The sequence below is a fragment of the Nicotiana attenuata genome, chromosome 2 (genome assembly GCF_001879085.1).
Source record: "Nicotiana attenuata strain UT chromosome 2, NIATTr2, whole genome shotgun sequence".
Lineage (NCBI taxonomy): Eukaryota > Viridiplantae > Streptophyta > Magnoliopsida > Solanales > Solanaceae > Nicotiana > Nicotiana attenuata.
The window spans coordinates 55,396,027-55,419,874 of NC_031990.1; the positions used below are offsets into that span (position 1 = coordinate 55,396,027).

At 35.4% G+C, this 23,848-nt stretch overlaps 2 protein-coding genes across 4 annotated transcripts; one reads left to right on the plus strand and one right to left on the minus strand.

Moving 5' to 3' along the window:
- LOC109210485 (3-epi-6-deoxocathasterone 23-monooxygenase) lies at positions 6,106–13,221 on the plus strand. Its single transcript, XM_019373911.1, has 9 exons — positions 6,106–6,508; positions 8,509–8,836; positions 9,545–9,694; positions 9,842–10,111; positions 11,328–11,417; positions 11,674–11,752; positions 11,893–11,999; positions 12,503–12,630; positions 12,848–13,221. The coding sequence occupies exons 1-9, from the start codon at positions 6,282–6,284 to the stop codon at positions 12,963–12,965; spliced, it is 1,497 nt and encodes a 498-aa protein (XP_019229456.1). The 5' UTR covers positions 6,106–6,281; the 3' UTR covers positions 12,966–13,221.
- On the minus strand, positions 14,332–19,605 carry LOC109210492 (ribosomal RNA small subunit methyltransferase, mitochondrial). Of its 3 annotated transcripts, XR_002065564.1 has the most exons (4): positions 19,025–19,605; positions 17,216–18,607; positions 15,095–15,453; positions 14,332–14,949 (listed from the first exon to the last, which is right to left on the minus strand). XR_002065564.1 is itself a non-coding variant. In XM_019373923.1 (2 exons), the coding sequence occupies exons 1-2, from the start codon at positions 19,436–19,438 to the stop codon at positions 17,846–17,848; spliced, it is 1,176 nt and encodes a 391-aa protein (XP_019229468.1). In that variant the 5' UTR covers positions 19,439–19,605; the 3' UTR covers positions 17,087–17,845. The 3 variants fall into 3 exon arrangements, 1 of the variants encoding a protein (XP_019229468.1); XR_002065563.1 differs by having other exon boundaries at positions 14,332–15,453; XM_019373923.1 differs by lacking the exons at positions 14,332–14,949; positions 15,095–15,453 and having other exon boundaries at positions 17,087–18,607.

A 23,848-nucleotide genomic window follows, 5' to 3' on the forward strand; every position in this document is an offset into this window, starting at 1 on the left:
GATATTCGGCATTTTGTCGTAATGAGCAATTTAGCTCGATGTATATTTCCTTATGTGAAATCTATGTGTGGATCGGGTGGCACGCCACCATGGGTATGTTTATTTGGATCGGGTTGCACACCGCAACAGCGAGACGTTGAGTACAGTTCCCCGTATCTGTTTTTATGTGTTTTGTTTCCTCTTTTCCTAAGAGGAACTTATATTAGCTGTGTGCCCGCGTCGCATGCATGATTCGCGAGCGGGGTGTCTGCTCAAACATGTTGACCGCGTCGCAGGTATGATTCGCGATCGGGGTAAATGGAATTCCTTTTCATAGTTCGTCTTCCTTTTGTATCGCGTTCGAATTGGTAGCCTATTGGCACATTGCGGCATCATATGAGACTTTTGACCATGTCCGGGGTGGCTTATTGCCTGAGCAGTTCGTACTGGGCGAGACGAGATCATTGGACTTAAGATCAGTGCAATCTGAATATATGAAGTATATTAAGGAGCAAAGACCATTATTTGGTTCAGAAAGAGGTGATGGTTCTTGACAGGAGTATAGACCTATGAATCGTTGATTCGGCAGTTGGTTATGAATTTCTACACATCCCCTCTGTCCTGGCAGCATTGCGAGAGTTGGAACAGGACTTATATATGTCATGGGGTGCATTGTGAGCATCAGATTCGGGAAATGTCGACTATTATGATCAGAGAGTGTTATTATGGTCTTGTGAATGATGGGGTGCATGGTGTGAATTCAGCAAGGGTGTGCAGTCATGCTCTGGTACAGCGTGTGGTGATTGATACGGTGTTCATATGTTGAAAGCAGGCCTGGAAGAGAATTTCGGATGTTGAAACTGGGCTCCAAGGCTTATTTGCCTAAATGAAAGAGGTTATCTTTAGATTTGATCGAGATAACGCGCCCAACTGAGTTGTGGTAGCACGGGTAGGTGCACGAGGTATTAAGCAGTGATTCCAGACAACCCCAGCACAGTTCCTAGCACGTTCGAGGACGAACGTATGTTTAAGTGGGAGAGGATGTAACGACCCGACCGGTCGTTTTGAGCTCTAGCGTGCCGTTCAGTAGTTGAGGCCATGAGCAGCTTCAATTCAGGCATTATGACTTGTGCGCGTGGTCGAAATTAAATTTCGGGAAGTTCAGAGTTGACTTGGAGAGGAAATTCTCATTTCGGAAGCTTTAAGTTGAGAGAATTGACTAGGATTGGATTTCAGAGTAAACAACCTCGGAATCGGGATCTGAAGGTTCCAGTAGGTTTGTATGATGATTTTGGACTTGGGCGTATGCCCGGATCGGGTTTTGGGTGACCCGGGAGCATTTTGGGGCCTATTGTGGAAGTTAGCATTTTGGAAGAAATTTCATAAGTTTGGGTTGAAGTGCATTTCAGTGTTATCGATGTCTGTTTGGGATTCCGAATCTGGGAGTAGCTCCGTATGGTGATTCTGGAGTTGGGAGCGCGATCGGAAGTGAATTCGCGTGTCCATGGAGCATTTTGGAGCCATTTGGCTAAGGATAGAAATTTGAAGGTTTTTGAGAAGTTTGACCGGAGGTGGACATTTTGATATCGGGGTCGGAATTTGATCCCGAAAGTTGGAGTAGGTCTGTAATGTCGAATATGACTTGTGTGCAAAATTTGAGGTCAATCGGACGTGATTTGCTAGGTTTAAACATCGAAAGTAGAAGTTTGAAGTTCTAAAGTTCATGAAGCTTGGGTTGGAGGTCGATTCGTGATTTTGGCGTTGTTTGATATGATTTGAGGCCTCGAGCAAGTCCGTAATGTGTTTTGGGACTGGTTGGTATGATTGGTTGGGGTCCCGGGGGCCTCGGGTGGATTTCGGGTGGTTAAGGGATCGAATTTGGAGTTTAAAGAGGACCTGAAGTTGCTGGTTGTTGGTGTAACCGCACCTGCGAGACTAGGGCCACAGGTGCGGAGCCGCAGAAGCGGCCCTGTGGTCGCAGATGCGGTATTGGAGGGGGAGAGCTGGTCATCTCGCCGCAGAAGCGAGAATGCTTCTGCGGTGGAGAGGACGCAGAAGCGGAATGGGCTAGGAGCCCTGGATCCGCAGAAGCGGCATTTTGACCGCACCTACGGAAACGCAGAAGCGGTCGGGAGACCGCAGGTGCAGAAAATGCTGGAGGCAGTGAGTGTTTTAAAAATCGGGATTTGGCCATTTTCTCTCATATTTTCTTGGCTTGGGCGATTCTTGGAGAGTTTCAAGAGGGGATTTTCATCATCAACGATAAGGTAAGCTAACCCCACCTATCTTGAGTTAAATATATCGATTATGTATGGATTCTAGCATGTAAATTGGTAGAAGTTTGGGGGTTTGAGGAAAACCTAGAAAATTGATATTCTTGGAATTTGATCTCGATTTTGGGTATGAAATTGAGAGCAAATTATATATTTGAGTTCGAGGGGTTATGGGTAAGCTTAATCTTCAAAAAAATTCGGAATCCAGGCACGTGGGCCCGAGGGCGATTTTGTCAACTTTTTGATCGGGGTTAGGAATTGTTATAAATTGGATTGTAATGAGTAATTGAGCATATATTAATGGATTTGCATAATTATTTGCTAGTTTGAAGCGTTGTGCATCAATTTGAGTCTTCGGAAGGGCGTGGATGGTCGGTTATGGACCTTCAGAGCGAGGTGAGTCTCCTTTCTAATCTTGTGAGAGGGAATTGTCCCTATAGGTGAGTTAATTGGTTATGTGCTCCTATTTGTGGGAGCTACGTACGCATGGGGGGATGAGAGTCCGTGCGTAGCTACTATTATGTTTAAGTCTGGGTAGTCTAGGACCCAAAAGCAAGCTATACCTGGAATATTTATAATCTTATTGACAGTTTGAATCGCTTAAATCACATCGAATTAGTGAATGAATTTCTAAAAGGATTAAACTTCATTTTCTTGAATTGTTAAAAGAGAATTGGATTTTCCTTGGATAATTGTTCCCTGATAAATTCATGATTGACTGATTGTTGTGTTTATTTATATTTGACCGCGTCGCATGTATGATTCGCGAGCGGGGTAATAGATGCATCTATGGTTCGGGCAGCTCGACCCTCGGTAGTGAACATTTTACATTCATGTTGGATCGGGTCGTACGACCTCGGCATGAGTTGCGCATGTTTGTATGGCTTGTCTTAAGATTTATTGATATTGCTACCTGCTCCCCCCGGCTTGAGATAACTGTTAATTAATGAATTATGAATTCGGAGACTTTTAATAAAAAGGAACTTTTACCCGTTTGGTAACTTATTTGAATCTACCGTTGCCCTTAATAAATCCGTGAGTCATCGCATTAATAATAGTATTACTGGACCATTAGTAAGTGTCGAAGTTGCCATCTCGTCTCTACTTCTTCGAAATTAGGCGGGATACTTACTGAGTACACGTTATTTTCGTACTCATGCTATGCTTGCTGTGCATTTTTGTTGCACAGGTATAGGTACTTCTAGTGGCCTACCAGGCATTGCAGTATGGGTGACACGGAGACTAGGTGAGCTGCATTTTCTCGAGGCGACCCGCAACTAGTATAGTCTCTCTCAGAATTTTATTTATTTTCTGTCCAATTTGTATTCCGGACAGCTATTGTACTTTATTCGATTTCTTAGAAATTGCTCATGCACTTGTGATACTGGGTTCTGGGATGGTTATGAAGTATTTTATAATAACTGTTTATCATTTAAATTCGATTTGAGACAATTATCTTTTTAATTGGTTATAAATTTGAAGGAAAATCATAGATTTCAAGAGCATTAAAACGAGAATTTAATTAAGTATTTTGATTGGCTTGCCTGACAGTGGTGTCAGGCGCCATCACGACCCTTAGTGAATTTTGGGCCGTGACAGGTATTCTGCAGAAAACCTAACAATGGTGAATATTTTCAAGACAAAACTGTTGAAGAGCTTAACCGGCCCAAAACCCAAAAACTTTAGTGGTGAGTGGTGAAAATATGTGTTGATGATTTACGACTTGCACAATTTTCATAGTTCTTGACAGAAGCAAGAAATCATAAATCAGAAGGGAAAAAATTTGGTGCCACGCCTCCACATCACGTGGAATTGGGAAAGAACAATTTGAAAAGAATGTTAAGAAAACTTGTAGGAAATCATGAAAACGCTCATTGTTTTCATGGCTGAAGAGTAGTGATAACCATGAAAATGGAAAAGCTCACCGTCTGTCGGAGGAAACCAGTTATCTGGTTCATATAGGAAAGATGAGAGAGAGACCGTGGAGAGAGAAATAAGATACTATGCGTGATTTTGGGAGAGAATAAACTGAAAGAATGAGAGAGAAAAATATTAGACAGTGTATTTAATGGCTTAATAGTAGGAAGTGACCATAAATACATATTTTGCTATAAAACTAAAAGATAACTATACAAAAATAATATTTTAAAAGGATTTTTTATTTATAATAAATAGGGTGTAAAACTTTGCTATAGAAAGTAAAATTTCCTTTAATCTATTCACCCTTAATCAAAAGTTTCAAGACAGAACTTGAGAATAAAAGAATTCATGGTAGAAAGTATTTCCATTTAATGGACTATACGAATTAATTGAGCAGTGTTCCGAAATCAAAACAATTATAACAAAAAAAAAAAAAAAAAAGTAAATGCTCATAAAAACCTATCTTTTGGGATGTGTTGGAATAACAAAAGATAGGTTTCATAAATCATAATCCAGACATGTGATACCATTTGACCAAATGATGAAATTCAGCTTTTATTAGAAGTAATGATAATTTGACTCATATTGTATCCACATATCCCTAGATTAGGCAACTTTAATGATAAGCGGAATTCCCTCACTTTCAAAGGGAAACTGCATCTTAGAGATCACTTTTATGTGCCAAAAAACTTCATAAGTAAGATAAGTTCGGTATATATAGAGAGAAAAGAAATTAGGCGCAATATCATATGCCATGATATACTAAAGTAATTAACCATACAAAGCTTGTAAAATTAACTGTTTAATAAAAATGTGAAATGCTGGAAACTTATGTATATATAGAGCATTCTATAATCTAGTCAAGTTCTTTTTAATCATGGTTGTTCGTAATCTTACATAATCCGGTTGCAGTATTATAATCTGGTATTTTTAGTTAAGAATAGTACCCCCACAATCTCTTAAATATTTAGGCAATAATATTCCCTAAATAATAACTATAATTTGTCTTTTTTTTTTTTTTTTTGGTAAAGTTGTAATTTGACTTGAACTAAATAATAAAATCTTAAAAGCTTGAAAGGAAAAGAATTTATAAACATTTAAATTTAGTAAAGTAATTAGTCTGAATCAATCAAATATATATTTAGTAGATTTGATTAGAAAAAGCAAAAACTAGATATCAACCAAAATTAAATTAGTGGGAGAAATAGTTATTCGATGAAATAGATACCTAAAATAAGCTCGAACAACACCGTTATAGAAAAAGGATTAAAAGAGAATTAGAACCCCCGATAAAGATAAACTTTTATTTTTTTTATCCTAAAAGAATGTGGGTATATTTATTCAAAGAGTAGGAGCGAGTGAAGACAAAACAAATACTTTTGATTAACACAAATTTGTGATGAAATGATAAGTACTCTTTTATCCTTAGTTAAAAATTTCGCGTTTTGCACCAAATATAAGATTTTCCGGCATAAAGGTAAATTTAGTCGGCCAATGCGAATACGGTACGGTACGATAGGGAAACCGAAAAAAAAAAAAAAGAAATACTGCTGGACCTTATGCAATAGGCTTCCATATCCGGAAAAGGCCTAAAAATGCCACTCAACTTTCAGGAATGGTCTATCCATGCCATTTGTTAAAAAAATATTCATTTCATGTCACTGTCGTTAAAGAAATGGCCCATCCATGCCATTATTGACTAACGGCAGCGGCATGGATGGGCCAAATAAAAATTGAGCCGTTAGTCAATAATAGCATAGATGGACCATTTCTTTAACGGCAGTGGCATAGAAATAGCAATTTTTTAACTAATGACATGAATAAACTATTTCTGAAAGTTAAGTGGCATTTTTAGGCCTTTTCGCTTTATATATATAGTCCTATCTCTTCGACCCACCCCACCTCATTTTCTCTCTTCTCTCTTGGAATATATATATATATATATACACACACATAAACCAAAACTTTATATAACTAATCTGAGAACCTCTCTGCAGAAAGAGCCATATATCCGGCCGCCCATTGATGCTTCGAGCCAAAGTCTTTTAACCCAAACACACAAAGATTGTCTCTTCTTCTTCTTCTTCTTTCTTTCTTCTAAAACTGAAAATGAAAGGGGAGTCAGGGGGGAGTTTGGTTTGGATTGGAATAGCAACAGTGGTAGCAGTTGGGTTGTTTATTTATAAGATGAGAAAAACGCAAAAGGAAAAGAAAGATACAAATAGAGGAATTCCAAGAGGGAATTCTGGTTGGCCTCTTTTAGGAGAAACTCTGGAATTCATAGCTTCTGGTTACACTTCTCGTCCTGTCAGTTTCATGGAAAAACGCAAGTCTCTGTAAGAATACACACACATATATTTATATATATATATATATCCCTTTCTTTTTCATTTCAATGAATAGTCATTTAATTTTTTCTTTAATTTTTATGGTGCTTTCTGGATTTACCATTTATACTAATTAATTTCTTTGTAGTAGAGAAATTAATCATGTCTTTGAAATCGATTATTAATTCAACCTTTGCTTAACAGCGAATCTTACCTAAGATTTGGTGATAGTTTTAAATTCTTAAAGCTTCCTGTTGGTTTGTAAGATCAGTCATTTTTAAAATGTTTTTACTATTTGTTTTAATGAAGGTATTATTTTTTAATAAAGAGTCATGGCGTGGTCATGCACGTGGGCCTCAATCAGTTGACTCAGTTCAGCTGCACGGCATTTTTATTAAAAATACTACAAGTAGTACAATTAGCTGTCTTTTTCATTATCCTAATTTTTTTTTAAAAAAAAAAGAATTGGAAAAAATACTAAGTACCAGTTTTTGACTGAAGAGAGAATTTATTTGAATAGAAAATACTCTTCCATTTAAATGCTACTAATATTCTCATATGACTTTCATGTTTCATTTTTATTCTCTTTTATTTACAATATAGTTCCATTAATATTTACTGTTTGCCGACACTTTGCTTACAATAAATACACTTCCAACTTTTGTCGGCCCTCAGTTATAATTCGCGTCCGCTATGGTTTCTATCTTGCCTTCATGTCATGTTGTATAGAGATAGAGCATGTGTTATAAATTTCATTAGAAGCTCAAAGTTCATAATTTGTTTAATTTTTTATTTGCCTACTATTAGGTCACATACTTCACAACAACTGAAATTAGAAATCTTAAATATAAATTAAATTATCTGTTAGTACAATAAATTAAAATATACTACTATTGATTTTGTAATTTTTTTTGTATAATTAAGACAATTGTGCCTTATATTTTCCCTGAGAAAGGTACTAGAGTTGTACATACGAGAAGTCTAGGTTAGGCAAGTAGGATCGTTTGCTTTTATTGCAGCATCATGATTCGTACCGCCCGTTTAACCAATGGTACGATATGTCATATGCCAAGCCAAATTCATGAAAAAAGATTTGGCAATCAATTACTCCCTCCCTCAGATCCAAAATAAGTGATTTTTTTTTTATATTTTCACACAAATTAAGAAATCTACCTTTTAGCATTAATTAGCAATAGAATTGACCATATTAACCTTTACTATCTCACATAAACACTCCTAACACATATTCCAACACCATTTACTTCAAGGACAATGTAGGAAAAAAATAACTAATTCATTCTTGAAATCTGAAAAAATTACTTATTTTGGACAACAAGGAAAGGCCAAAAATTACTTATTTTGGACCGGAGGGAGTAGTAGGTGGCTGGTTAAAGCTGCCATCTCTCTGTACCTCTCTTCCACTCTAAGCTAGCTAGGGACTAAATTGCAGAGCCTAATCAGCCTTCCTCATTAAAATTCACTGACCCCCTTTTTCCCTTCGCACATTTTTATATGACGCATGGCTGTAGTACTAAGCTTTGAGAGATTTATTTCAAATTTTATATTTAAATATTTGTTTGTTTATGTAGGATTTAACTATTTTTTTTGACGGATTTTATTTTCAAAATCCCAAAAATCGCTCTAGAATAATTTCTGAAGTTTTCTACTCACAAAACTTCAAATTCTTTCCACTAAAATGTATATCCAAATATAATTTCAACTTTCAAAAATCATTAGGGTATTATTATTTTTTGCCTGCGCCTGAAACTGTTTATACTCGGTAGACGAAAAAAGTATATAAAATTTGTATTATTTTTGTATATAACATACAGAATGTATATATATACAAAAAAATATACATTTTTTTTGGCTACTATTATTTTACCACGTCATTTTCCCAAAACGATTTCTCAATTTATCTTCAAAAACTTATTTTTTCTAGTTTTAACCAAATCTTTTTCCCAACTCTAGCTAATTCCTCTTATTTCATTCTTTTGATTTACTTAAAGGTATGGGAAGGTGTTCAAAACACACATACTAGGGAAAGGAATAATAGTATCAACGGATGCAGAGGTGAACAAAGTGGTTCTACAGAATAATGGGGATGTATTCATACCATGTTATCCTAAATCAATAACAGAATTGTTTGGGAAGAATTCAATATTGCAAATGAATGGACCAGTGCATAGGAGAGTGCATGGACTGATTGGGAGCTTCTTAAAATCAGCACAACTCAAGGCTCGTATTACACGAGATATCGAAGCCTCCGTCCGCCATTTCTTGTCGACATGGCTGGAAAATCAACACTGTGTCTACGTCCAAGATGAAGCCAAAAAGGTCTCTCTCTCTAAAATCTTGCTGCACATTCATGCATTTATATTATGTCGGCTTGTACTATGTAGTGTGAGTTTTGCGGGTTCAATTGAATTTATTACTTTTAACTTGAATCCTTTATATATATAAAGGAAATTACATTACAATTTATTTGCATAATAAGAAGTCACTCTTTCTAAATTCACTGGCTCTAGTTTTTATACGCAATTTTCTAGTATTCAATTAATTAAGCAACAATGAAATATGACAACTAAATTAGGACTACTAGTACAACCTAAACTACTCCGTCTTTCCTAAATTAAGTGTTCTATTTTGACATTTAGAATTATGAAAGTTGATAATTATTCATAAGAGTTGTTGTCTTTCTTTTTTTTTTTTGTTTGGTTTCTCATCCGGTGTCCGGTACCCGCATTGGAGCCCGACTATATCCGGATTCGCGCCGCATGGGGCCCCATTCGGGAGGGAAGCGCTCCCTACCAAGGATTTTTCCATACCCAGGCTAGAGAACAAAATTTAATAGTATTTCTACCATATTTTTTTATCAATCTCCTATTATAGTTTGCTAAGCTCTGATGGGGTACGTGATAATATAGTATACTCCAGATAGATAATGTTCTACCTTGTGCACATAGAAATATACTTATTCTCCAACACATACATATGAGGTCCATTTTCCTAATAGTAGTTGGTATATATTGTTGGCTATAAAAGATTGCATTTGAGGTACTGGTCAAGCTGATTCTAAGCGTGGGCCCTGGGGAAGAATTGAACTTGCTCAAGAAAGAATTTGAAGAATTCACCAAAGGCTTGATTTGTTTGCCCATCAAACTTCCCGGAACCACACTCTACAAATCTTTAAAGGTAACTTTTCGTTGGTTACTTAGTAACTTTTTTTTAAGATCAAGTTATATGCATCGACAGTATATAAAAAATATTTATGTTTAGTTCGTTCTTCTCCATAACTTCTTTGCATGTGTGAGTTGTGACACTGTTTTAGGGTTTGTATAGGCCAAGGAAAGGTTATCAAAAATGGTAGGGAAGATGGTAGAGGACAGAAAATTAAGAATGGAAACAAGGGAAGAGAAGGCGTTACCAAATGATGCAATTGATGTGCTTTTAGGATATGCTGATGGGGCAAAGCAACCTCTGCCGCCGTCTGATTTCATCAGTGGGAATTTGATAGAGATGATGATCCCAGGAGAAGAGACGGTACCAACGGCCATGACCTTAGCTGTCAAATTCTTAAGTGACAACCCCGTCGCTCTAGCTCGCTTGCTGGTATGATGTCGTTATCTTCTTTAATCAATTTAGAATTTACGTCCACGGAATTTTTACATTATCATATTAAACAACATACAACATCAAATAGTTATCTATAATAAGCCCTATTTAGTATAACTAATTTGCGAATCTCTTTTTTTTTTTTTCGGTTTCCAACCCGGTGTCCGGTACTCGCATTGGAGCCCGACTATATCCGGATTCGCGCCGCGTAGGGCTCCCTTCGGGGGGAAACGCTCCCTACCAAGAATTTTTCCATACCCAGGGCTCGAACTCGAGACCTAATTTGCGAATCTTTCATTTATACGCATGTACACAATTTAAGGATGAAAGAACCAAAATAGTAGATCATTTCTACGAGAGTATATAATTAAAGGTGAAATGTGATTAAAAACAAGGATTTAAAAAAAAATTAAAAGATTGTCATAAAAATGAAAGGAGTAGACATTAGTAAAAGTGACACTTTTGGAATATAATAAATGGACGGATAGGCTTGCTTGGGCTTAAATATCAATGGTTGGAAGCAATGTTGCCTGCCCCCACGTGTGGGTAGTGGGGAAATGTCACAGTCACATGATCGTGAAACATTTTCTGCTTTTATTTAATTTTTCTTTTTGACCTTTTCTGTAAAGTCATTTTCAAAATTTGAGACACAGAAAACTTTGGTTTAAAAGAAAAAAAAAAAGTATGGAAGAGGATGTTGCAGCCGTGCGATTTTGATTAAACGGCTATCAGTTGTGGACCAACTCCATTTACTACCCCCGTGCTTTTTTTTATTGAACTTGTGCCCCCAGACTCTTTTTTCCTTCTTTTTTGCACAGGTTAATATTTCAATATTCTACTGATAGAGTGAAATTCTTGAAGAACTGTGAAGGATAATCCCGGGATTATTAATTCAATTCTGGAGAAGACGAAGTTTTCCATTTAACAAGAATTGTAATTATTTAAGGATTATTCTAAGAAAAATAGATAAATTAAAAATGATATGAGAGTACAATAGTTAGTGAGATATCCTTCTTATAGCTTGTCTGGCCGTACTTCTAAAATCAACTATTTAAAAAATATTCTTTTCAAAAAATATTGTTGGTAAAAAACAGTTTGTATTTGACTAATTAATTTGAAAAGTATTTTTGAGCAACAATTAGTCATGTATAATGCATATGTATCTTGTACAGGTACACTATGAGTTCTAATTTTCACCGATTTGTTGTGACAGGAGGAGAATATGGAATTGAAGCGGCAGAAGATTAGTTCCTCTGAGGATTATAGTTGGACAGATTATATGTCATTGCCCTTCACTCAGAATGTTAGTAATCTCCATCTTTATGCTATAAATTTAATGTTGGAGCAGTTACATGTAGGTTCAAGTTCCTATTAAATGTACTTCCACTTCTTCCTTTTCGTTCCTTTTACTCATGGACTTACTGTCACAGTATCACCTCTACCCTAAAAAATTGTTTAAAAGAATAAATAAAAAAATTGTTAAAAAGGCTGAAAATTCCATCAAATTATTGAAGTTCACAAGAAAGAGAAGATTAAGATCACTTGTTATGGAATGGCAGGTTATCAGTGAAACGTTGAGATTGGCAAATATCATTAATGCAGTTTGGAGAAAAGCTCTCAAGGATGTCAAAATCAAAGGTCTGTTTTGTTTTCTTTATGACTTCTAGCATTTTCCCATCTCTGTGTTTATACTTTATACCTCCTCGCTATTGTACGGCTATTTCATTTTTCGTCATAATTTACAAGGAGATTGTGTTTAATTGGGGTTATTGTTGCAGGGCATTTGATACCAAAAGGGTGGTGTGTTTTGGCATCCTTCACTTCAGTTCACATGGATGAAGAGAATTATGAAAATCCATACAATTTTGATCCCTGCAGATGGGAGGTCAGCTTTTCTTTTTACAATTGTTATTTTCAACAGTCTTATTAACTAGTCTTAGCCAATGTTACTCGGACTTTTCAAAAATGATGTAAGGTGCGTGTTGGATCTTCCAAAAGTACATTTTTTGAGGACCCGACACTGGTACACAATATTTTTTAGAAGTCCGAGCGATATAGGTCTTAGCCGTTTATATTAGAGGCTCAAGATTCTATCATCAATTCCTTCTTTTCCTAACCTGGTCAAGCTTTAAATGCCACTCATTACTATTTTAGTGTATACCAATAGTTAGTTAATATTGGTAAAAGAAAAGTTACCTAATTTTATCAAAAGGTATGTACTAATTAATCATGTGAAACCTCATGCATTGCACGGGTTAATATAGCTAGTTGTTTCATCAATTAAGAGTCATTGAATTATGATTGTTAACTTCCCACAGATGTGTGATCAATCTAACTTAGGTCAATAGTGATTAGAATTCTAACTAAAGTTTGGCTTTGGCTTGGCAGAAGGTTGGAATTGCTGTGACCAGCAGCACATTTACACCATTTGGTGGAGGACAGAGGCTTTGTCCTGGTTTAGAACTTTCAAGGCTTGAAATCTCCATTTTCCTCCACCATCTCGTCACCACCTACAGGTAAACTCGGTCTCTCTGAAACCTAGCTCGGGATTGAGATATAGTTGTTGTATTATGAAAATAAAGTAGGTATAATTGAAGAGGTGATTCTTTTTGTTTTTTTCTAACCAAGTAGCTAAGGACCAAAGATAGTGGTGTTTGAAATAATTCAAGAATAATAATGTTAAAGAATTGGTGAAGGCTAATGAGGAATCACTTTCTGTTGTTTGATGAACAGATGGGTGGCAGAGAAGGATGAGATTGTCTATTTCCCAACAGTGAAGATGAAGAGCAAGCTGCCTATCAACATCATGCCCTTTGAGCAAAACCCACTAATTCAAACCAAACAAAACTAACTTCCCCTATAAAGTTGTTCTTTTGTTATTTCACCCTTTCCCCAGCAGCTCAACATGCTTCTCTACTATTTATGAAACCCACATTTCTCTTCCTTTATTATTATCTCAATCAAAAATATATATCTATATGTTAAGGTAGCAAACCAAGTAAAAAAATAAATTTAACATTATTTTGATAAGATAGAACATTGAAGGGACGGATTAATTGTTAGCTCAAGTGTCATTGTCTTCTAGATTGATGGGTCCTATTTTCTTATTTTCTTTTGGGTGGGATCCAGTCCATTTCATTACTACTATATAGTTCTAGTGTATTATGAATGCTAGTGGAAGTATTATTCAAAAACTTGATTGTTATCGTCAATTTTTGGAAGATTTGAATATCAATATGTGGAGGAAAAAAACAATATTCGATGGCTGTAAACTGGATATATACATGAAGATGAAAGGTGGTCCTCTGCCATGTCTAGCACACGTGCGTCACTTACCCTACTAATAATTTGACTGGTAAATCAGACAAAAGTACAAAATTTCATCAAGGTTTTGTTATAATTTAGGAAGCCTCACTTCACAATCAGAGTTTCTATACAACATAGCTGGCATGATTCTATTTAGTTCATTAGTCTAAAGTTCACGACAAGATAGTGCAGTAGTTGCATTTATGGAATCAGATGATTAGATGACACTATTAACAGGACAACCCTCTAACTATTCTTTGATCAAATTATGTGAAAAGAATTCATGAATTTTTGTCATATCGGACTAATTTTGATTTGAAGTCATGGAAACAGCCTCTTGCAGAAATGCAGGGTAAGGCTGCGTACAATAGGCCCTTGTGGTCCGGCCCTTTCTCGGACCCCGAGCTTAGTGCACCGAGCTGCCCTTTGCTATGTGATTGCTCTAAAAGTAGGCAAGCAAGTTAAAGAGTTTGGAAATTAACAGAAGCCAAAACCAATTTCATTGTCACTTACGTGCTCTTTGTCAGTCTTATCAATGCTCTGGGCATGTATGGGCTTCAATCACTTCGGAAACTGCATCTATATCTTGAATTTGTTGTGGACAAAAAAATCCAACTCAACAATCCATGCGTCACCCTGCAAATGAATAGGTTTTAATGTAACAACTTGTTTGGATGGTTGTTACCTATCTTTCGTAACGTACCATATTATATTGTATTATATTATATTAAACTATAATATTTTAACGAATACAATATTTGGATAAAATGACGTGACCACGCCAAATTGGTCGTCATATAAAGTGGCACTTTTCCTATGTAACGACAAATTTAACGATATGATACTATAAAAATTTAGTAAACAACCGAAACAAATATTATATTTAAGGTTACAAAACAATACAATAGGTAACAACCATCCAAACAAGTTGTAGGAGTAGATGTTGTTTGTATGTGAAATTCCACAAGGAAACAAGTTATAGGAGTAGATGTTGTTTGTATGTGAAATTCCACAAGGAGTAGGAACTCAATTCCTATGGCAATCAACCATGGACGGAGCCAGCATACATGTTACGGGTTCGGCCGAACCCAGTAACTTTGGTCCAAACCTTGTTTTTGTCTATAAAAAATTCATTGAATATGTACAAATTTTCTTAATTTAGAACCCAGTAATTTAAAAGAACTAGAGTACCGAACCCATTAACTTCAAATCCTAGCTCCGCCTCTGCGATCAACGCCTTCAGCAGAATTGGGTTTCTGCTATTGGAATCACATCGTTAAAAAAACATATACAGATAAAATGTTATCAGTTATCACAAGCACGTGATAAAATGCTCACGGTCAATTGCACAAATACAGTAGAAGAAAGATGAACTCAAGATTTACGAGGTTCAACTAGTACGTCTACGTCCTCTGGTAAGATTTTTTTTTTTTTTTACAATGACGAAAGGAAGCCAATGTCATATCACAAACTCTAACACCGTAATTCCCTGTATTCTCTTCCAGTCTCACATTGCAACGATACTTCCTCTGCTAAAAACACAAATATCAGAAAATATCCACTTGAATGGCACCACAAAGTTTTAGATCAAGTCAACTAAAATATCCAAAATTCTAGTTACGTTGACAGAAATTACTCAAAAGTAAAGCTGGAAATTTAGAAGAGTGATTTAACCTCAATAAATTTAGAGGAAATGTGCAGATAAGCCAGTGATCTATATACTTGTTTACTGCTTTAGGATAGTAATCTATGTAATTTGTTTACTGCATTTGTGCAGATCACTGTTCAGTAGCGCTTCTCCTTTTGCAGAACCACTGGGAGAAAGTCTCTGGAAAATAACAGCGGGGAGAAACTAATAGGGCTTTGTCATCCTCTTATGGTTGACTGAATTCCACCATTTTTCCAGCTAAAATCAACAGAATCGTCCCATTGAGATGTTGATAGTTTTTTTATTCGCAAATGAGATAAGGAATTGTAATCCCATGCTTAGATTTTTGGATTCTTCATATCTCCGACTTGAGAACCAGTCCAGCCTGCTTACACCATAGACATCCCAATATTTCAGAGAACTCACAAAGTCAATACGAGAGCAAATGTGCAATAATTAAAGGTGGCAATACCAAAATGATGCCCAACTGGGGCAGAGAGTTATCTCTGCCTGAAAAATTCGAAACAACCTGTAGTAGGCAAAATCCGTGGAGGGGGGTGGAGAGGGGTATAGTTACTGAAATATTCATGCTATTATAGAAGTATGCAGATCCGAAAAAGGCAAGGATTTCAACATATCCTACATTTGAAAGAGGTCAAAGATGTTCCAGTTCCCATCAACCGTAAGGTTCTCTTTATCTTGGGACATATTATACCAATTCATGGGAGATAGTAAGGACAACATGTCAAGCCATGGCTGCCTTCTTCTCTTGATCTTGCTTTTGCAGCTCACCACCAGTCTTTCAGCTCATGCGCTTTCCCATGCCACTGCAACCTTCTTGCACTCTGCCCTAGGGCTGGGCATATATCGGGTAAAACCGATAACCCGAACCGTTAATTATTTATTGGATTATCGGTATTGGGTTATTGGGTTAACGGTTCAGTAACGGTTTAGAATTTTTTCACTATTGGGTTATCGGTTCGGGCCTCGGTTTGGCAATTCTGTTATTGGGTTAACCGATAACCCAATAAGGATTAACGAAATTACTGCTTTACCCTTAAGTATATACATATGCAGATATACTAGGGCTTCATTCTTAGCCTCAGCCGCATTCTTCAGAGTTCAGACTCTTCACTCTTCAATTGGACAACTGTTTGTAGTGTTGAATTATTAGTTGCAGATTTTATGGCTTAGCAGCAACATTATGATGTTTGTAGTGTTGGAAACTGGAAAGTTGTAGCAGCAACATTATGTTGAATATTAGTGGCAGATTCTTTGTTCAATGTAGTGTTTGATTATGTTTGTTGCAGATTCTTTGTTCAATGTATTGTTGTTTACGTTGAATATTAGTTGCCGATATAAAACTGTTTTAGCACAATTAGTAAGACATGTGATACAACAACTATATTGCAGGGGTCAGATTAAGTCAAAGCTAGCAAGAAGATTAGCACAATTAGTTGTGTCCACTGTCCAGAACCGATATAAAGTTGTTTTATAAACTGTTTTAGTTGTGGCCAGAAACGAGTTTTAAAACTGTTTTACTCTTCTCTTTTTTGCTTAACTCTAGATTGAGTTATCTTATCGGGTAAACCGATAACCGAACCGATAATTATCGATAACCGATAACTAATATCTTATCGGTTTGGTTATCGGTTTATCATATTTGTAAACCGATAACCGATATGCTAAACCGATAATATTCATAACCGAATTGAACCGACCGATGCTCACCCCTACTCTGCCCTTTTAAATAAACACTAAATTGTAGTATCTCCAACATGAACTCTTGGAAAAGCATATTAAAGCTAATAAGCAAGGTGTATAAAGCAAAGTCGTGGATAGGTCATTCTAAATTAAACATCATCACTTACAAAAAAAATGAATTCTATTCCTGAAAGGAAAAGGCAACTGCAAACGTGAAGATGGATGATTTTTCTTTTGATCAATATTTAAGCTATATTAACTACATATTACATTTAACAGGCCTTTAATCAAAGAGACAACTTAAAATATTCTGATGATCAGGAAACTCGAAAGAAAATGTTATTCAGAATTTTACCAAACAAGAAAAGAAGAAAACAGTTAAATAGGACAAGCAAAAGCCAGTATTCCAGCATGAGTAGAATAACAACTAAATGAAACTAGACCTGGGGTCTCAAGCAGGTTCTTTCAAGCGAGGCTTGTTGCAGGCCCTTCCCCTTTTCGTTACCAACGGTCATTCAAGCTGAACCATTGAAGAGAGAAATCTATGATAGGCCAGGTTGAAGTGTGCCAAATATCAGCCGAAGCTCCGGTTCTGCACTGGCTACTGGTAGAGGTGGCCGACAAGGTGCAAGCAAACAACCAGATACTCTCCTCCCTGAAAGAGGGGATTTCAGAAACAGGTTGGACAATTGTCTCAAGGCTTAGAAGCCGATTTGGCTTAACGACCACTCGCTATGGGCTCCAGTCGAGTCCACCCATTTGCTAAATGGTAATGATAATTCATAAACAACAGCATCTTATGAGGTCCATTGACATTCCACCGTCGAATTTAATCCAGATGACATAAAGTTTCTGCCGAGAATACAGTACAAGAAATGACTAAGAAGAACAGATCAATCCTATGACCTTCTAAAATATGACCTGTTCTGAGTACCAAATGAGATATCTTCTGCAAAGTTCTTGTAAAAGATTTGATCATCTGCAGCTATGGCTTGATCAAGAAACTTGGTTGAATTGCCATTTACTTAAATGAGGTCAAAGACTCTACAGCATGGATGGTGTGTATTTAAGCATTATAATGGACCAAATGCAGAAGCAAGTTCTGCATCCTTTCCATTCGTGGGTTTTACTTGACCGTGAAAGTGCAACCTAGCTCGATTGAACAAAGAAAGTAAGTTCAGTAGCTCCTCATGGGAGAGCTTTGAAGGTCTCTTATCTTCGAATCCACCAGATCGTAGAATGTCAATGACTTTCTCTCTGAACAAGCTCAGGTCCATTCCGACATCAGAAGAGACATTAGCATTATCTTCATTGCACAGTCCATCTTCATCTTCTGAATCATTAACATGATAATCGCTGTAAATTGCGTTATTCACTTCATCCAATTTGATTTCTTGCAGCTTCATTAACTCCAGTAACATTCTTTTCTGCTTAAAGATCGCACCTAATGTTTTATTTTTCTTGGTGAAGCAAGTTCTTGTAAATGCACACCATTCTTGATAGTCCACCTTTGGAATTTCAGCTTTAGGATGTATCTTCACAACAGCAGAATCAACTTTTGGACACGGCAAAAAATCCTTCTTGCTCACATTCATGACAAACTCTACATCAGCCACCAGCTTCACGTTCACAGCTAATCTATTAAACTTCGAGTCCCCTGGATTTGCCAATAGCCTCCTTGCAAACTCTTTCTGAAGAAGTAGCGTCCCACTCCTATATGGGTTCTTCCCAAAAACCAATTTAGCAACCAGAGGAGAGGAAATTCCATAAGGGATGTTGGCTACTAAAAGATCAAACTCTGGAAACTCGGTCTTTAAAGCATCTTGACATATAACCTGCAAAACCCAAATGGCAACTACTCAACTGAACTAAGTATAAAGTCCTAGGCATGTCAACCCAACTGCATTAAGGTTTGTTCGGTTCAGTGACAAGTTATACAAGGATTATAATATAAGGGTTGTTATATAGTGTAATAATACATGGATTGGCATGCCATAGATAATAATATAGGATGTAGAGATGGCCCTACCAAAATATAGAATTAGCTTAACCCTGGTATTACTAATAAACCTAGTCTTATATCACCTTCTATCCCCTATGAAATGATACCTGATTCCCGTAAGTTATGTCAGTATCAGTTATGCTGAACTTTAACCAAAACCACACGTTATATTAATAGAGCAGAATTTTATACTAATAATACTAATTTTGTTACGCATTTCGTCGAACAGTGTATAAGCATATAAACTTACAGTTAAGCGGTCCTGAAGCCCTCGCTCAGAGACGCGCTTGTGAAGAATCTCAACCATACGTTTGTCAATTTCGATGGCTATGACTTTTTCGGCAACTTCTAGAAGTTTCAGGGTGAGATTTCCGGTGCCGGGTCCAATTTCTAGAACGGTATCAGTAGGAAGTATGTTGGATTTTTGGACAATGGAGTTAAGAACTCGGGGATTCATGAGCAGATGTTGACCTCTGCTTTTTAGCAAATAAATTTGTGCTTCTTGATTTTCAGTTTTTCCTCGGACTCTGTGATAATCTTCATCTTCATCTTTGGCGTTGTTGAAACGGCGAGTCGACTTCGTACGACAATGTTGCCGGAGAAAGTGTTGGTTAATGTTTAGTTTGGAAATGTTTTCTGAGAGAATTTTGGTACGATGAAGCATTGTGAAGCCTTGTTATGGAGTTGGAAAGATTTCTAAATTCTCAGGCTTCGTTTTGAATTTCAGCGGGAATTAGAGGGGCATTCATCAGCTTCCATATTCCAACAAAGAGAATTTCTCACCAGTAGAGGAAAAAACAAGGCCCGGGTCAGTTCATAGATCTAGGCCAGGTTTTCTGGCCCAATGGTTTGGTCAATTGGGAGGTGAGTCCTAATTCGTGGAAATGACACCAGGTAGCCATTTTTAAGCATGTTATTTAAAATATATCTACAGTTTATAATGTATTTAAAGATTAGTCAATTTCCCTCAAATTTCAGGACACAGCGTCCTAGAGTTTAAACCTCAAAGTTCAAACTTCAGGACATCGTATCCTAAAGTTCGAAAATTGTGTCCAAAAGTTCGAATTTTATGTATCAATTTTAAATTAGTACCCCCTTCGGTCCAAAATAAGTGACTTTTTGGCCTTTTTCTTGTGGTCCAAAATAAGTGATTTTTTCAGATTTCAAGAATGAATTAATTATTTTTTTCCTACATTATCCTTGGAGTAAATAGTGTTGGAATATGTGTTAGGAGTGTTTGTGAGATAGTAAAGGTTAATATGGCCAATTCCATAGCTAATTAATGCTAAAAGGTGGATTTCTTAATCTGTGTGAAAACATCCAAAAAATCACTTATTTTGGAGCGGAGGGAGTAGCTCAGAAATTCAGGATAGAATTTCAAATTAGTACTGAAGTTTGGGTAAATTAGCTAATCTTTAAATACATTATAAATTATGGATGTATTTTAAATAGCGGGCTTAAAAGTGGCTATTGCTGCACTTTGCCCTCCTAATTTTTTCCATAATAAGGCCCAGCTTTTAGGAGGTGAGTCCGTGAGTGAAAGAGCAATTGTTATGTGGTATGTTGAGTACAATTTACCATTAAATTTTACTCTGTGTACTTGTGTCGAGTTATGATATGAGAAAGGGCATGAATGTTGTGATAAAAGAACTTAAAAAAATCTGACTAAACAACGCATGGAAGTACCATAATTATTTTACAAGGCCAGTCTATGATGCAACAATTGAGACCATTAGCTAGTGGTATTAAGAGAGGGTCACAGACTGAAACCTTCCAATTATGACTTTTAATTATAACTAGAGAAACAAGATTGCATCATTATGTCTTACGTTTGTATAATAGAAAAACACCGCTTAATCACTTCTTCTTTTCTGATCGAGCTTCCATTTCTACTAATTATGTTCTTCATCTTTGTCTCTGAGTAACATTCTTTCAAGGGTGTTTTGCTACATTAATACTTTAGTATTCAGATGTCGAATCTTTTGCATACAAAATATAACCTGTGTTTTTCATGGTAGAAAGGTATTAATATAAGGCATAACCCTTCAAATGTTTTTGAGGCAGCAGAATTTGGGGTCTGGTTATTTTTATCACTAGTTATTACTCCCTCCGTCTCATAATATGTTTCATGGTTACTAAAAATAGTTATCACAAATTATTTGTAATTTTAGAATTTCAAGACAAAATTTACTATATTTTTTCTGTTTTACCCTTAATAATCAATTGCATTCACATTTAATAAAAATATGGATAATGCCATTGATAGAGAGGATACATAAATTAAAAAAACGTTTAATAAGGGTAAAGTAGTCAAAAAATATGCTTTATTAAGAAACGTAAACAAGAGAATCACGACACATATTATGAGACGGAGGGATAGCTGTAAGTCCCTCTATGCAAACTCCTTTTGTTTCTCTCTTCTAAATAAGTGTATAAGAAAATGACGCTTCGTATCGCTGCAATTATGGCAGATTAATTAATTAATGTTATAGAAAGTGATGTAGTATCGGATATATGAACATTGAGATCTGATAAACCCATGGGATGTTTCAAATATATCTATATAGAATAGGAGAAGCAAAACCACTACATTAAGACAAGTGTCTTAACCACAAAATGCCAAGTGGCATTGTTAAGACAAAATAAACTACTTTTCTAACTAACTTTTTATTGAATTTTAAATTTTGAATTAATTGGTTACACTACTTGAATTAATAAATATAGATATTATAATTATCAATAAAAAATAAAAATACAAAAAAAAAATCTACTCATTCAAATAGGAGTTTTAAAATTATTTTAAAATAAAAAACAAAAATAACAAAAAATAAATAATAGGAATTTCAAAAAAACATATTGTACAGATAAGGCTGTCTAACTGAAATCATAATAGATATTGAATAAAAATAACATTAATGTAAATTTATATGTAGATAATATCAATAGTTAAAGCTAAAATTTAATATATCATATTGAAAACAAAATAAAAGTAGTTTATAATTATTATTTGAATTATAGGTAAAACACTAAATAAAATATTAATTAAAAATATTATAGTAAAAAAATGCATAACAGAGGATGATAGAGATTGTTTGAGTATATTTATGATTTTGATTAATTTGTAAAATAAATATAGTAAATAATTAAATAATGCTAAAAATTATGGTTAACAAATTTAGACAATGAACTAAGCATTTATATTGGTTTGTCTTTTAAAAGTACTATATTAATTATTATAACATATAAATTATTTTATAACAAGCAAAATCTTAAAATTGACCGCGCATCGCGCGGGTGCCTACACTAGTTTCCAATAATGATCACCTAGTCAAGCAGACTCTCATGTCTTGGAATATGTATTCCTCTTTCTACTCCGCAAGCTAAGTTTAGTCCCTCCGGTTCACAATAAGTGTCCAATTTACTTTTTCATTTTGGTTCAAAATAAGTGTCCAGTTATGTAATCAAGAAAGAATTCAATTTGTTTTTACAAAATAACCCTTATGTACATATCCCTAAAAAGTTTTCTTCTCACATTAAATGTTTAATTAGGGGTAGTTTAGTCATAGTGGGTATTTTTGTATAGAATTTAGTATCTTTTTTAATGGGCGTGCTACAAGCAAATTGGACACTTATTGTGAACCAGAGGGAATAGCATATATGGTTTTTTCTTTTTTTTTTTATTGTTGTGATAGATACGTAAATCATGTTATACCACAAAAGGGAAATGCAATACTTATTGAAAGTGAAGAGGTGAAACCCCACACCAAGCATAAGGACCTAGACTTTTATGTGGTGGTTTGTGTGAGAAATAATAAAATATACATGGCATTTTATTAACCGCATGTATTCTTAGTTAGGTTCGGACATAAATTTGGTCGAAAATGGAAAAAAAATGAGTTTTTGAAGATGAGATGAAAAATAACTTTTGAAAGTTAAAATTGTGTTTGGACATGCATTATACTTGAAAAGAATTTGAAGTTTTATGAGTAGAAAACGTCAAATACTACTCTAAAACTCTTTTGGGGGATTTGAAGATTTTGTTTTTAGGAATTAGAATCTACCAAAAAATAGTTAAAATCTATAAAATAAAATAAAATAAAAAAACAGATATTTGAAAACAAATTTTTTTTAAAAAAAAACTCCCACATTTTATGGTCGAACGGGAGCTTAACAAATTGACTTTTTGCTCGTCCGAAGAAATTTATGGCTTCTCAAGCCACCAAGGCGGCTAAATTTATTAAATATACAAAATAATTAAATAGTATAATTTACGACTAATATTGAGTTCATAAATCTACCCACGGTTTGCGAATACAAAAAAAAATTTAAAAAAAATAAAGAGATTAAAGCACAAAATGTTGCATGGACAGAAAAGCTAGAACTATGTGAAACAAAACAAATAGTGTAACAGAAACTCATGTTACTGGGGATGTGGCCCTATCATCAACAAAAGGATAAAAGCTGGACATACTCAAGTGATATTGCTCGACAAAATAGGGGGATTTGTATCTATACTCGTTTTTTGGGTCACATTTTAATTTGTGCCCATTTGGTAAAAAAAATTGTAAGCGTATTCACTTTTTCGCGTAACTTTAGCATACGGGGCTAAAGTAGTAAAGACAATCACGCAAAACTTCAGCATTCTAGTAGACGGGCCTGAAGTAGCAAGTGTGTTGAACCAAGTGTGTTGAAATTTTTGTTTGTAATTGCTGAACTTAAGCATAGTAGCTTAAGTTTTGTTCTCTATTTGCTGAAGTTTTTGTTTGTAATTGCTGAACTTAAGCGTAGTAGCTGAAGTTTTATTCTCTATTTGCTGAAGTTTTTGTTTGTAATTGCACTAAATAAGCTGAAGATTTTTTTTTATCCTGGATTCATTAGTTTTGTCATTAAGCTTTCAAAAACATCAGTAGAGGATGCTGAAGTTATTTAGTTCATTTATAAAAGCTTCAGCACTAAATAAGCTGAAGTTTTTTTATCCTGGATAAGATTTTTGAAAAACTTCAGCAGAAGATGCTGAAGTTATTTAGTTCATTTGTAAAAACTTCAGCACTAAAAGCTGAAGTTTTTTTGTCCT